Source organism: Eretmochelys imbricata, chromosome 9 (genome assembly GCF_965152235.1).
Source record: "Eretmochelys imbricata isolate rEreImb1 chromosome 9, rEreImb1.hap1, whole genome shotgun sequence".
Lineage (NCBI taxonomy): Eukaryota > Metazoa > Chordata > Testudines > Cheloniidae > Eretmochelys > Eretmochelys imbricata.
The window spans coordinates 54,138,462-54,154,127 of NC_135580.1; the positions used below are offsets into that span (position 1 = coordinate 54,138,462).

A 15,666-nucleotide genomic window follows, 5' to 3' on the forward strand; every position below is an offset into this window, starting at 1 on the left:
AGAACTTTTAGTAAGTAATCTAGCTAGGTACGTGTTAGATTATGATTTCTTTAAATGGCTGAGAAAAGAATTGTGCTGAATAGAATAACTATTTCTGTCTGTGTATCTTTTTTGTAACTTAAGGTTTTGCCTAGAGGGGTTCTCTATGTTTTTTAATCTAATTACCCTGTAAGATATCTACCATCCTGATTTTACAGGGGGGATTTCTTTATTTCTATTTACTTCTATTTTTTATTAAAAGTCTTCTTGTAAAAAACTGAATGCTTTTTCATTGTTCTCAGATCCAAGGGTTTGGGTCTGTGGTCACCTATGCAAATGGGTGAGGCTTTTTATCCAACATTTCCCAGGAAAGGGGGGGTGCAAGTGTTGGGAGGATTGTGCATTGTTCTTAAGATCCAAGGGTCTGGGTCTGTAGTCACCTAGGCAAATTGGTGAGGCTTTTTACCAAACCTTGTCCAGGAAGTGGGGTGCAGGGTTTTGGGAAGTATTTTGGGGGGAAAGATGCGTCCAAACAGCTCTTCCCCAGTAACCAGTATTAGTTTGGTGGTGGTAGCGGCCATTCCAAGGACCACGGGTGGAATACTTTGTACCTTGGGGAAGTTTTGACCTAAGCTGGTAAAGATAAGCTTAGGAGGTTTTTCATGCAGGTCCCCACATCTGTACCCTAGAGTTCAGAGTGGGGGAGGAACCTTGACACAGGTTATAGATAATAAACTGCATTCCATTTATGGAACCCTAAATGGAACAGACTAAGTTTGCATTCAGTTAAATTTAATGCATGGTACTCATTATTGTTTCGTACTGACTCCAGCTATAAAGTCTTGCTCAGTTTCATTCTGAGCAGTGCACCAAGGAGAAGTGTCCATATTTGTATACAGCTGCAAGAACCAGACTGGAGCACAGGACGGTGGTAAGAAAAGTCACTGCACATACTAAGGCACCATGTTGTTTGAGTCCCACTGGAACCTGCAGTATCACTTCCTTATTTACCTATGAAGAGAGAGTTGGATGTTAAACCCGAGTAAAAACATATTCTTGAGCTATTATTCCATTTTCAATAGCTTTTGTTTCTCGTTTATATATGGTAATTAAGCAAGCTTCACAGCACAGTCTATTTAATGTTAGTAAACAGCCTTCAACATCATTTAACCACTCTAGTTGCTCAGGCGCTCTCCATTCATTTACAAGATTTATCCTTTCATACAGTATTGGAGTTCAAAAGTCAAAGGGGGGGGGGGAGAGACATTTCCATTTAGTCTGTCTGCCCATCTTGAGAACTGGCTTCTTCTTGAACTTCTGGGGCATTTATCTGGTACACAGTACCAGAGGCACTGTACTGTTCATTTATTTTCTCTACAGCTTTGCTCTTATATTAACCTTGACATTAGGGACATTATGCAACTCCCGCACACTATAGGACTGGAGAAATAAGCTTATGGAATGAATACCTGGATAAATAACTCTCATGTAACTATGACCTGCAAAGACAAAAAAAGGGCTTGCATCCTTTTATGCTCCTTATTATTAATGAAGTCCTGAAGATTTTTGTCAAGAACAGTAAACAAGAAGTCCTCCAGTAAAAGCAGGTGACCAAACACGATATTCCCGATATTTCCGTGTGGAAAAAAGCAAAAAGACTTTTTTAAAAAACAAAACAAAAGAAAAACTGACCAAAAGCTTCCATGCCGTCTTTATATATAAAGAAGCAAAAAAGGACACAAACACCACCTTCTTTAAATCCTTTGCAGGTCACCTTTAATGTTCTGTGGCCTCCAAAGATTTCCGAGATGCAGAGTTGCTCAAATTACAGTGCCAGGTCACTCTTATTTCAGAATCTCTGCACTACTGCAGCACTGTTGAGTTTCAAATCAAGTGCTGACTGTATCAAGGACTTGAATCCAGAACCAGTGTAAATGAAATAAAAAAAAAAAAACTTCATCAGAGACATAAGCCATAGGTTTGCATCCAGATTGGCATGAAAGGCCTTTCCCTTTATCGTTCTTTAAACTTTTCTCTAAAAATAATCATCCAACACAAAATGTATAAACCCAAGAACATTCACATTCACCTTCCTCCTTTTGTTCTTCAAACCAGGAGTAAAATCCTTATGCATAGGCTTGGAAGGATTAGATTTTTATTGTTAAATGTCAGTAAGCGGCTATTTCACTGTACACACACCAGATGAAAAAATATTTCCATCAATGGTAATAAAAATTTACAGAGAAGTAAAGTAAGAAAAATGATGCTTGAGAACTTATTAGAATAAGGATATTTACTTTGTATATTCTGACATGTGATGTTGACAATTTGTATTTCAGTGGTTATAGAGCTTTAACTTTTTGGATCTCAGCATCTCCTATAATTAAATAATTACTGTCTGACCCTCAATTTTCCACAACTGTGAAAATTTAAATTGGTAAAAACTGAGAAAATGTTTAAAAATAAACATCTATATTATCCATCAAAATTATATATATAAAAAAATAGAATTCTGCCCAGCCTAGTTATGAAGACCAATGCATAACATCAGTTATACCTCAGGGCTCCAGGTAAACCACTACAGGAGGGGGAAAGGTCCAGAGACAGCAACAGTCATCAAGGAAACGGACAGCACAGAATGTACAGAGGGAGCAAAAGTGGAAACTAGGTAAAATTATGAAGGATGAGTATTAAAAAACAACACATTTAGGAACAAAATTAGAAAGGTCAAGGCACAAAATGAGATTCAACTAGCTATGGACATAAAGGGTAACAAGAAAACATTTTACAAATACTTTAGAAGCAAGAGAAAGACCAAGGACAAGGTAAGCCCGTTACTCAATGAGGAGGGAAAGACAATAACAGAAAATGCAGCAATGGCAGAAGTGTCAAATGACGTTTTTGTTTCAGTTTTCATCAAAAAAAGTTAGCAGTTATTAGACAACGAACATAATGAACATCAGTGCAAATGGGGTAGCATCTGAGGCTCATATAGGAAAACAACAAATTAAAAATCAACAATATAGATGTCTTCAAGTCAGCAGGGCCTGATGAAATACATTCTAGAATACTCAGGGAACTGGCTGAAGACATCTCTGAGCCATTAGCGATTATCTTTGAGAACTCATGGAACACAGGAGAGATCCCAGAGGACTGGAAAAGGACAAATACAGTACCTGTGTATAAAAAAGGGGAATAAGGACAACCCAGGGAATTATAGACCAGTCAGTTCTCGTAAGGGGATATGCAAGAAAAATCCTTTAATAGAAGTAGTGCATGAGTTGAGTTGTTGGATCATATTAAAGAAGTTCTGTATTAAAATCACAAATGAGTTGGATTCCCCACAGTTTAAATTCCAGGGTATTACTAATTAAGAGGTCTCTTGGTTTTTGGTACTGTTTCTCTCCCTCTATGTGTGAAACTTGCAAGCTGCTAATTGCGTTAGTACATTCTAAGACAGAGTCTGTTCTCAAAGCAATTCACACAGAGAGAGACTCAAAGCAATACTCTGTAACAACAGAAACAGCACCCAGAGACTCCCCACCCTTTTGTTGTATTAACAATTGTGATTAAAATAGAGATAGAGGATGTATGTGGATGGATGCTTGGTGTGGATAATAACTGAATGATCAGGGAGGTGCCAGCCTAAGAATCCAGTGTCCACCGGTTGAAGAAGGCGTCAAGTGGAAATAACCAGAGGACCCCCAGAGGGCAGACTGGAATCCACCCAACAGCCTCAAGAATGGGAGAACCAAAGAACAAGATAACATCTAGGAGCACGGAGCCGTCAGGAATGTGCTATCGGCTGATTGATTCAGCAACAGCATGATGAAGCAATTCCCATAGACTGGCATAGGAAGAAATTCCTACAAAAATGGACTCTAGAAAGTGAGAATTTTGGCGTCTGATTCTGCAAACCAACTTCCAGGAGCATCAGATGAGCATCTGACAAGGCCCTGCTCCCTCCTCATGTCCAGGCCACCTGGCCAGTGGCTTGGCATGAGCAACTCTAAGGCTGGTAACTATGATAACAACCTTGCAGAACCTGTGTGTGTGTTTGTATGATTGAATGTGTGAATAAATATGAGATTGAATGGAATGTTATAGCTATAACTAACTTTTTACTATGATTCTTTCTGTTTTCACAATAAATGTGGTATTTTGCCTTTTCCTCTTTAATAAGATCCTGCTGGTTTTTATTTTATTGGTATAACAGAGTTCCACCATTTTTCCCACTCCCCACTGACCCCAGCACCAAATATGCTAGACATTGTTAGGAGTAGTTATGGGCAGATAAAATTAAAGAATAATCAAATAACTATGTCTCATTTAAGCTGGGGGCTCATCAGTTGAAAACACAGAGGAGGAGAAAGACCTAGGTGCATAAGCTGATCGCAGGGTGACTATGAGCACCAATGCAATGTGGCCATTAAAAAAAGGTAAATGCAATCCTAGGATGTATCAGGCAAGATATTTCAAGTAGACATTGGGAAGTATTAATGCCATTGTGCAAGGCACTAGTCAGACCTCACTGGGAATACTGTGGACTGTTCTGGTCACCCATGTTCAAGAAACATGGATTCAAACTCAAACAGGTGCAGAAATGATTAGGGAATGTAGAGTCTATCTTACAAGAGGAGACTAAAAAAGCTTGGCTTGTTTAGATTAGCAGAACAAAGGTTGAGAGGGAATATGACTGCTCTCTATGAATACAAGAGTTGGGTAAACACCAGGGAGGGAGAAGAGCTATTCAAGAAAAAGGACAACATTGGCAAAAGAACAAATGGGGACAAACTGGATGGGAACAAGTTTAGGCTGGAAATTAGAAGGTTTCTAACCATCAGAGGCATGAGGTTCTGGAACAGCCTCCCAATAGGAGTGGTGGATGCAAACAACCTACCTAGTTTTAAAATGAAGCTTGACAACATAATAGAGGCTCAACTTAAATGCATACCCCAAATTAAAAAAACATAGAGAATCAAAAAAGTGCCACCGTGGCTAAACCACAAAGTAAAAGAAGGAGAAAGAGGCAAAAAGGCATCCTTTAAAAAGCGGAAGTTAAATTCTAGTGAGGAAAAAAAAAGGAGCATAAACTCTGGCAAATATAAAATTAGGAAAAATATAATTAGGAAGGCCAAAAAATATAATTAGGAAGGCCAAAAAAGAATCTGAAGGACAGCTAGCCAAAGACTCAAAAAGTAAAAGCAAATTTTTTTTTAAAGTACATCAGAAGCAGGAAGCCTGCAAAACAACCAGTGGGGCCACTTGACGATAGAGATGCTAATGGAGAGCTCAAGGACAATAAGGCTATTGCGGAGAAACTAAATGAAATCTTTGCATTGGTCTTCACGGCTGATGATGTGAGGGAGATTTCCAAACCTGAGCCATTCTTTTTAGGTGTCAAATCTGAAGAACTGTCCCAGATTGAGGTAACATTAGAGGAGGTTTTGGAACAAACTGATAAATTAAACAGTAATAAGTCCCCAGGACCGGATGGTATTCATCAAAGAGTTCTGAAGGAACTCAAATGTGAAATTGCAGAACTATTAACTGTGGTTTGTAACCTATCATTTAAATCAGCTTCTGTACCAAATGACTGGAGGATAGGTAATGTGACACCAATCTTTAAAAAGGGCTCCAGAGGTGATCTCAGCAATTACAGACCAGTAAGCCTGACTTCAATACCGGGCAAACTGGTTGAAACTATAGTAAAGAACAGATTTGTCAGACACAATGGATGATCATAATTTGTTGGGGAAGAGTCAACATGGTTTTTGTAAAGGGAAATCATGCCACACCAATCTACTAAAATTCTTTGAGGGGGTTGGCAAGCATGTGGACAAGGGGGATCCAGTGGATATAGTGTATTTAGATTTTCAGAAAGCCTTTGACAAGGTCCCTCACCAAAGGCTCTTGGGCAAGGTGGGCTATCAAGGGATGGGAAGGAAGGTTCTCTCATGTATTGGTAACTAGTTAAAAGATAGGAAACAAAGGGTAGGAATAAATGGTCAGTTTTCAGAATGGAGGGAGGTAAATAGTGGTGTCCCCTGGGGTCTGTACTGGGACCATAAATGATCTAGAAAAAGTGGTAAAAAGTGCGGTGGCAAATTTTGCAGATGATGCAAAACTACTCAAGAGCTGCAGAGGGATCTCATAGAACTGAGTGACTGGACGGCAAGGTGGCAGATGAAATTCAATGTTGATAAATGCAGAGTAATACACATTGGAAAGCATGATCCAAACTATACATATAAAATGATGGGGTCTAAATTAACTGTTAACACTCAAGAAAGAGATCTTGGAGTCCTTGTGGATAGTTCTCTGAAAACATCCACTCAATGTGCAAGGGCAGTCAAGGAAGCTAGCAGAATGTTGGGAATCATTGGGAGGGAGATATATAGGAGGACAGAAAGTGTCATATTGCCTCTATACAGATCCATGATATGTCACATCTTGAATACTGCGTGCAGATATGGTCACCTCATCTCAAAAAAGGTATATTGGAAAAGGTTCAGAAAAGGGCAATAAATATGATTAGGGGTATGGAACAGCTTCCATATGAGGAGAGATTAAAAAGACTGGGACTTTTCAGCTTGGAAAAGAGATGACTAAGGGGTGATATGATAGGGTCTATAAAATCATGACTGGTGTGGAGAAAGTAAATAAGGAAGTGTTATTTACTCCTCATAACACAAGAACTAGGATTCACCCAATGAAATTAATAGGCAACAGGTTTAAAACAAACAAAAAGAAGTATTTCTTCACACAATGCAGAGTCAACCTGTGGAAATCCTTGCCAGAGGATGTTGTGAAGGCCAAGACTATAACAGGATTCAAGAACTAAATAAATTCATGGAGGATAGGTTCATAAATAGCTATTAGCCAGGATGGGAAGGGATGGTGTCCCTAGCCTCTGTTTGCCAGAAGCTGGGCATGGGCGACAGGGGATGAATCACTCGATGATTACCTGTTCTGTTCATTGCCTCTGGGACACTTGGCATGGACCACTGTCAGAAGGCAGGATACTGGGCTAGTTGGACCATTGGTCTAACCCAGTATGGCTGTTCCTATGTTCTTACAAGTTTATGAATGGGATTATATGACAGGGCTGTCTGCAATAGCAAGCGACTAGATTAAATGATCTAAGAGGCCCCTTCTGGTCTGAAGTAGGAACTTACAGGTTTGTACTTCACATTGTTCCAATGACAGATATGCCGGTTTCTCACTGAACATGGAGCTTCCACTTCAGAATACTTCCAACATTCAACTGATGGGAAACCTAGGAAAAGCAGAAGTATGTTACACCAAGAATCAGACCAGGATGAAGCAATATATGGAATGCAAAATCATTTCAAAAGGGATATCTGTCTGTCATGCAGTTTAGCAGTCTCTACTCACTAAAAGCTAAGGGGCGAAAGAACATCAACACTGGCAGAACTTCGCTGGGAAACCTGCAGATTCAAACTAGTGCCGTCAGTCCCTTTCATAAATCCTTAAACTCAACAAATTTTTGGATATATAAGAAAGTCTACACCAGTGGTGAAATCCTAGCCCCACTGAATAGCAAATGGGGATGAAATACGATTCAAATGGCACCAGGATTTCACCATTGGTCTATGAGCTGTCTCCAATTTCCAGCCCTGCTGCTATGGTTCCTGCCTCCACCATACCCCATAATAACCTATTTTAACATTTCTCTTTATGGACTCCTGTTGTATCTCTGCAATGCTATTTTTTAAATTTAGTCTATTACTAGGAAATGTGGATCCCTACCATTAAAGTTTACTATAGGTGGCAGGGAGACAAGGGAAGGCAAAGAGTCTTGAGATCCCATCATCAAAGTATATAGAACCCCCCTACAGTCCCAAAGATGTAAGAGTGAAAATAATCCATCAAATAATGCCTGAGTAAAGACATAAAGGTGAGAAACGTATTCACATATCTGGTTTGGCGGTGAGCTAGGGAGAGTCTGTCTCTTGAAAAGAAACACATTTGTAGTAGGAGTGGGGACTTGATTGTTTATAAGATTTTAAATGATTATTATGAGATATTGGATTTTTTTTTTAAATAGTCGCAGGCCCCTATCATTCCATCTGTCAGAAAGTCAAGAGTCCCTACAAAGATTTTCCTACTTGAACACTGTGAGGGCTGGAAAGCACCGGAATACTTTTGATTGATACAGTTCAGCTTTCCTTTGTATAGGCTAAGCCATGAACTGCAACAATTGCAAGGTAGAATGCTGTGGAAACAGGTGGGCCATACAAACCTTCATCAGTCCAGATTCTACAGGGATTCTAAGGAGCAGGCCAACTGTCAACACTCCCATCTTAAAGACCCATATTAGGGGATACAATCCTCCTTCCCCTGGGGTTGGGGGAGGGGAGGGGGTTACTTTAGAGGATAAAATGGGTATAACTGGGATTTCCAAGAAGTTTATTAACAACTAAATTAGCCCTTTGTCAGGATAAAGTAGCATTGATCCAAATAGATGTAAAAAAATAATTTGCCCTTCATTTGCAGTCACTATTTTCCCAGTTTTTAAATGACTATCCACATACCTCTCTCCACCAGTGATTTTCCCCAAAGTCTGGATTTCACGCTCTGTATGGTAATAGTTATTTCTCTAATCCCTCCCTATTTCATACAACAAAGTAGGAGTTATGTGTATTTCTCACTTTTATGGCAATGAATCAATATTTCTGGACTCTTCAGAAGAGAAAGTGCTTCCCCATCATCCTCTGTTGGCCGGTGATACCGGCAGTGCACAGGCAACATGGCTTTAAAACACCGAGCACACTGAGGGTCAGGTTTCATGTAAACAACAATGGCAAGGTCTGTGGCTAAGTACTCAGGAGATTCCACATCAACAGTATCTGGAAACATCAGAGCCTGTGGAAAACACAGACACAGTCAATACAGAAGAATGAATGTCATGAAAAACACACTGATATTGTTATATAGGGAATACAGGATTAAAATGACTAAAACAGTCAACCCGTCAAGGTACCCTACTACAATGTCATAAGGGAGACAACAATTTAATTCCCAGACTAGAGATCTTTTTCCTCAGGATGACTAAAATAAAATGAGCCATGTTCATTCTGTGTCTGTCCTATTCATATAGTGCCCATCACAGTTATGCTGCTAACTTCAGTGACGTTACGGTAGTTACCTGAGGACTACACTTGGGCCAATATTTTAAATCTGTATTACAGTACTGCCTAAAAATTCCAATGGAGTTTGGGGTCCCATTGTGTTCGGCACCATATCTACACATAGTAAGAGACAGGTCTTACAACCTAAATAGACAAGATAGACAAAGGATGGAATAAAGAGATCATCATCTCCACTTTACAGAGGAAGAACTGAGGCACATAGATTAAGGAACTTGTCTGAGATCACACAGACTGTTTGTGGCAGAGTCAGGAACCTGAACAAAGTCTCCCAAGTCTCAGTATAGCACCTTAAACACAATGCCATCCTTCCTCAGAAAGTGATTTTCATTCCCAAGTATCCCAAAGTGCTCCTACAACTACTTTGCATGCATTTCCTGATACTTCTTGTTTCTCAGTAGGCCTTGTGTGAAGAACCTGGAGCATTTTGAAGAAATGCTTTAGTAGAGTCCCATAAACTTTTTCTAAACTATATGGATAAATTTAGCTTCCAGGGCCTCTTTCCTACAGTTCCCCAGGTCACTGGTGTCACCATAAACCATAATACCACCATCCTCCCCTGCACTCTGTACAAGTCTATATTGCTCATGAGAGCCAATATATTCACACCCAATATTCTGAAAAACAGACTACCTATATAACTAATAAGAGAATCCTATAGAAGTACCCTACATGTCTTCCAACTGCACTATAACCACATCTTCTGGGGGAGTTCCTCAGAGCCTCAGGATCATCTTCCCTAACAACTCCTGGACAGTTACTTCAATCTAATGCAAGCTGTTTTCCCTTCATTGTAGTTTCCATCCATGACTGTGCCCCTACATAGTAGAAAGCTCTGACACAAGAGGGAAGGGTCAAATCGGAATGGCTGATGAAAGTTCATCTTCATGCTAATGGAGTTTCAAATTATAGACACTGGATATTTACTCACAAATATTCAAATCATGATATGTTTTTTATTGTTTGAACCACTTCCAAACAATTCAACATGACCACTTGGACATCGTACCTCTGTTAGGTTGTGCTGTTGCAATGATGCTAACTCATAGGGATCCACATAAAGTCCTGTTGGTAGGTGTTCTTTAATTGCCACAGTGCAGCTTCCTATGGCTTCATCCCCTGCACCAAGTTCTACCTTTGTTAGCAGGTCTCTTAAAAAAAAAAAAAAAAAAAAAGTTAGCATAAATTTCAAATAACTGCACAAAAATTTAAACACATCATCTCAAATATTAGATGTGGCTCTCTGCTATTTGTAGGATGCTCTGAGAATATAGAAAACAACATTTATCTATCTAGAATCTGACCTTTTCCTTTTAGGAAACAATATTTTATTGTATTTCCATATCTGTGAAAACCAACATCTCTCTTTTTTGTTAATTCCCCATTCATGCACCAGTATTACTGAAAATACTCAGAAATACATTTTCGTGTTGGCTTCATGTTCTTGCCGTGATATAACTAATAGGTGGCCACTAAATATTTAAGCACTGATCCTGCCAACACCTACATATATGCTTACCCTTACTCATAAGTAATCCCACTGAATACAGTGCAGTGCATTTGTTCAATTATGCATTAGTTCAATGGAGCTACTCACATGCATACAGTTAAGTACACGCATGTTTGCAGAACAGGGGCCCTGAGTAACTAGCAACTGATGCATTGCTCAAGTACATGGCTGTCATCAACTCACCTATGAAATCCCTCTTTCAGAAGCTGTTGAGTCACGGTGATATCAGGACAAGTGGCCTGTGCAGCTGAAAACACCACAAAATAAACTTTTACAGTGTTTATAGTATTGCCTCATTGTTAGGACTAACAATGATGAGCTACTTTAACTAGCTACAGCAAATTCTGAATTTACTACCTGTCTGGAAGAAGCGACTGTAAAATCAGTGATGGTAAAGACGAGACAGGCCTCAGTTTGCGGTCAGTTTTAAGTCACTGGACACAGCCAGAACCCTGCCATTCTCTTTGGCTCTCCTGCTCTCAGACGTAAAACCCAGACCTACAAACAAATATGTGCTTAAAGTTAAGCATGTCTATAAGTGTTTGCAGGACTGGGTCCTAACTAAACACAGATTGTGTTACTTAATGTCACCACCAAGGGCCTTCACATGTTTCCTGCCTAGACTAAGCAGTTGTGGTAAGGACAGCTGAATACGCTGTAAGCAATCAAAAATGACAAAAACACTTGACCAATTACAATACTTCTGTGTACATAAATCTAGTTAATTCTAATAATCTAATGACATTTGATACCTGGTCCCACACTGAGTCAGTTTTTAACTGAGCAAAATACATTTGCTCGCTGCACAAGATAATATAACTTTTCTGGACCTCAGAAAAGTTCAATTGACTTACTCTTGTCTTTTGATTTCTGTAATCATTTGCAGTAGCGAGCGTAGAAAAAGATTCAAGGAACCATGCATAGGAACCACACATTGCTTTTGGTTATACTAACATTTCAAACATTCTTAACAAAAATTTATTATAACTGATGTTGTTTAATAAAACCTACAAAACTTTTCAGTGAGAAGGGTGGGAAATGTTCAGAACATCAGAAAAAAAATGAATATTTACAAAACTGAAAATTATTGCTTCTATTTCAGATGATTTAACATTTTGGAGGCTTTATTCCAATGTAAAATAAAAAAAACTGCAAATACAGTGGGTTTGTTTTGTGTCTTCTCCTATCATAGGTGATACCTTCAAAAGCTATAATCTTAAAAATTTTACCTTTTCTTTCAATACTGCCCAATACATAAACAGCATTCTATGATTACGTAGTAAAACCACAAGCATCTTTGTATTTCTGCATTGTTTATCAAACTATAGATCCAATTCACTGCTAATATAAGAAAGAGTAACTCCAATAACTATAATGAAATTGCACCTGCTTACACCAACAATTATTTTGGTCCCACATGCGTTCATTCTTCCCTGAAATAAAATGTTTCATTAGCACAGTATTATTTGAAACTAATCTCAGGATTTATGGATATTCTACAATGGAAAGTTTAATAACCTCTCCCACACTTCTTACTTCACATCCCTTCTCATTTCATAGTATGCGAGGAATTCACAAATTATCTCTTAACAGTTTCAATTATCAGTTGCTTAGAAAGTTTATTTGGCAGCTTGCTCAGTGAAAGCTTAAATATTTTAATTTGTTTAACTTACACAAATTTTCTGCTGTGCAAACAAGCAAGGATACTCTAAAGGTGAGAATACTTTTCCAAAGAAACACTTTCTCCATCCACTGCCACTGCATTTCCAAATGCAACTGCAAAAAATCACAGTTCCTATGAACATGGGATATTTCATCAACAGATTTTCAATTCAAATCAGACCTTCAGAAACTCTGTGTATCATAGTAATTATGCACACCAATGACACTTCCCATGTCACAAAGCCTATCAGTGTCCTTGTCCTTATCTGTCCATGTGGGCTTGAATCAATGTCTTGGTATCTGTGTTAGCATCAAGACTTGTGTCTGGGCATATCTACACTGCTGCTGGCAGGGATTTGGGGCTCTGGTAGACATATGCCTGCTAGCTCTGATTGCTACTCTAAAAATAGCAATGTGGCCATAGTGGTGGGTCAGGCTACCCATCTAAAGTATGTTTTTAGCATTTCGGACTGTACTCGCGTGGCTAGCCAAACCCGTCACCCATTACACTATGCATACTACTATTTCTAGTGTACTAGCTCAACCAGAACTAGCACATGTGCGTCTACCCAACCTGGGAATTACCCCTTCCAGCTGCAGTGTAGCTGTGTCACTGTCAAGTTCACTGATACACAAGCTAAGACACATGGATAACAGTAGAGACAGAAAACATGTGTACACCACACACACAAAAAAGTGTGTGCTCTTAACACAGCTCACCCGGACTAGTTGATTTGATTAAAATTGCAGCAAAGACATGTCAACTCATCTTTTAACATGAGTTAATAACTTGAGTTCAACTCCAAGCTCTGCTACAGCCTTTAATTTGAGCTAACCCAAGGTCCGGTGTCTTCAGCGACAGGTTTCAGAGTAACAGCCGTGTTAGTCTGTATTCGCAAAAAGAAAAGGAGTACTTCTGGCACCTTAGAGACTAATCAATTTATTTGAGCATGAGCTTTCGTGAGCTACAGCTCACTTCATCGGATGCATACCGTGGAAACTGCAGCAGACTTTATATATACACAGAGAATATGAAACAATACCTCCTCCCACCCCACTGTCCTGCTGGTAATAGCTTATCTAAAGTGATCATCAGGTTAGGCCATTTGCAGCACAAATCCAGGTTTTCTCACCCTCCACCCCCCCACACAAATTCACTCTCCTGCTGGTGATAGCCCATCCAAAGTGACAACTCTTTACACAATGTGCATGATAATCAAGTTGGGCCATTTCCTGCACAAATCCAGGTTCTCTCACTCCCTCACCCCCCTCCAAAAACCCACCCCCATACACACACAAACTCACTCTCCTGCTGGTAATAGCTCATCCAAACTGACCACTCTCCAAGTTTAAATCCAAGTTAAACCAGAACATCGGGGGGGAGGGGTAGGAAAAAACAAGAGGAAATAGGCTACCTTGCATAATGACTTAGCCACTCCCAGTCTCTATTTAAGCCTAAATTAATAGTATCCAATTTGCAAATGAATTCCAATTCAGCCGTTTCTCGCTGGAGTCTGGATTTGAAGTTTTTTTGTTTTAAGATAGCGACCTTCATGTCTGTGATTGCGTGACCAGAGAGATTGAAGTGTTCTCCGACTGGTTTATGAATGTTATAATTCTTGACATCTGATTTGTGTCCATTTATTCTTTTACGTAGAGACTGTCCAGTTTGACCAATGTACATGGCAGAGGGGCATTGCTGGCACATGATGGCATATATCACATTGGTGGATGTGCAGGTGAACGAGCCTCTGATAGTGTGGCTGATGTTATTAGGCCCTGTGATGGTGTCCCCTGAATAGATATGTGGGCACAATTGGCAACGGGCTTTGTTGCAAGGATAAGTTCCTGGGTTAGTGGTTCTGTTGTGTGGTATGTGGTTGTTGGTGAGTATTTGCCTCAGGTTGCGGGGCTGTCTGTAGGCAAGGATTGGCCTGTCTCCCAAGATTTGTGAGAGTGTTGGGTCATCCTTTAGGATAGGTTGTAGATCCTTAATAATGCGTTGGAGGGGTTTTAGTTGGGGGCTGAAGGTGACGGCTAGTGGCGTTCTGTTATTTTCTTTGTTAGGCCTGTCCTGTAGTAGGTAACTTCTGGGAACTCTTCTGCCAGAAGGACTGCCAACATGTGGGGACCAAGGAATCATAAAGAGGCCGGCAGGGGTGAAAGTAAGGTAGTACAGGCTAGTACGGCGTACTGGTAAATAGTAGCCGCAGGTACCGGCCCCTACTGCCTTGCTTTAAAGTGTTGCTGCGTCAGCGCTTTAACATCGCCGCCGATTTGCGCTCCCCATCAGTGGCCCTGGCGGGTCCCTAGCAGCAGGGCCGCCGATGGGGGCGTGCGAAAGGGGCAGCGACGTTAAAATACTGCAGGGTCCTTAAGCGCTGCCACGGCACAGACCCTACTTAAGGCACTGCAGCAGCAACATTTTATCGTCCCTGCCCCTTTTGCACCCCCTGGCTGTCAACGGGGGGGGGGGGGTGAGGGGAGGAGAAGCAGCTGCCCCGGGGCCAGTGATTTAAAAGGGCCCTGGGCTCTGACCGCTGCTGTGGTAGCGACAGCACCGGCCGAAGCCCTGGGCCCTTTAAATCGCCCGTGGATCCCGCGGCGGCGCGGCCTAGGGAGACGCTGACCCCCAGCCCCGCCCCTTCCACTGGGGCCGGAGCAGGCCCTGTGCCGTTAAGTTTTCAATTTGATTTTCACTCCTGGGGGCCAGGCCCATTCGTTTTGGCCCGGCCGCCAGGCCTGTGGAGATAAATTTGGGGACCTGGTACTTCATGCCGGCTGAGGCCCCGCTCCCGCCCAATGCACTTTATGTACACAGACGCCTTGGGGGGCTCCTGAGCATGTCCCTCCGGGCCCCGTCAGCGCTGCGGCCACCCCCCCATGCCAGCACAGAAGGGGCTCTGCAGTTACGCTCGCAACTCGGGGCAGGGGGCTGGGCGCCCCGCCGAGGTCAGGCTCTGAGAAGTGACGGGGGGACAGGGCCCGCAGACACACGGGCAAGGCGCCGCCACCGTCCGCACGAGTCTGCGCTCCGCACGCAGCCGGACCGCCACACGGATTGCGGGCGCTGGGGCCTGGGCCCTGCCCGGACGGGCCACAGCGGCGGAGGAGGGGGGACACCGACAGCCAGCCCCCACCCTACGCTTACCGCCGCGCCTGCCTCGCACTCTCTCCAGCACAGGGCCAGGCCCCCGCAGAGGCGACTGCCGCGCCTGCCTGAGTTCGAAGGGACTGGCTCTGAGCCCGCCACCAACAACCGACCGCGAGCCGCGGTTTCATTTTCTGTGGTTCAGGCAACGTGTTGGGCAGCCCCGCTGGGGGCCATACAGCCACTCCTGC

At 41.7% G+C, this 15,666-nt stretch overlaps 1 protein-coding gene across 3 annotated transcripts; it reads right to left on the minus strand.

The window, feature by feature from the left end:
• Positions 1-701: 701 nt before the first annotated feature.
• Positions 702-15,588, minus strand: PIGX (phosphatidylinositol glycan anchor biosynthesis class X). Of its 3 annotated transcripts, none has more exons than XM_077826293.1 (7): positions 15,476-15,588; positions 12,336-12,438; positions 10,846-10,930; positions 10,162-10,303; positions 8,655-8,868; positions 7,158-7,258; positions 702-990 (listed from the first exon to the last, which is right to left on the minus strand). In XM_077826293.1, exons 2-7 carry the CDS (start codon positions 12,424-12,426, stop codon positions 832-834), a joined length of 792 nt encoding a protein of 263 aa, XP_077682419.1. In that variant the 5' UTR covers positions 12,427-12,438; positions 15,476-15,588; the 3' UTR covers positions 702-831. The 3 variants fall into 3 exon arrangements, with proteins under 3 accessions (XP_077682419.1, XP_077682421.1, XP_077682422.1); XM_077826295.1 differs by lacking the exon at positions 15,476-15,588 and adding an exon at positions 13,740-13,757 and having other exon boundaries at positions 704-990; XM_077826296.1 differs by having other exon boundaries at positions 705-990; positions 10,846-10,909.
• Between the last annotated feature and the right edge of the window lie 78 nt (positions 15,589-15,666).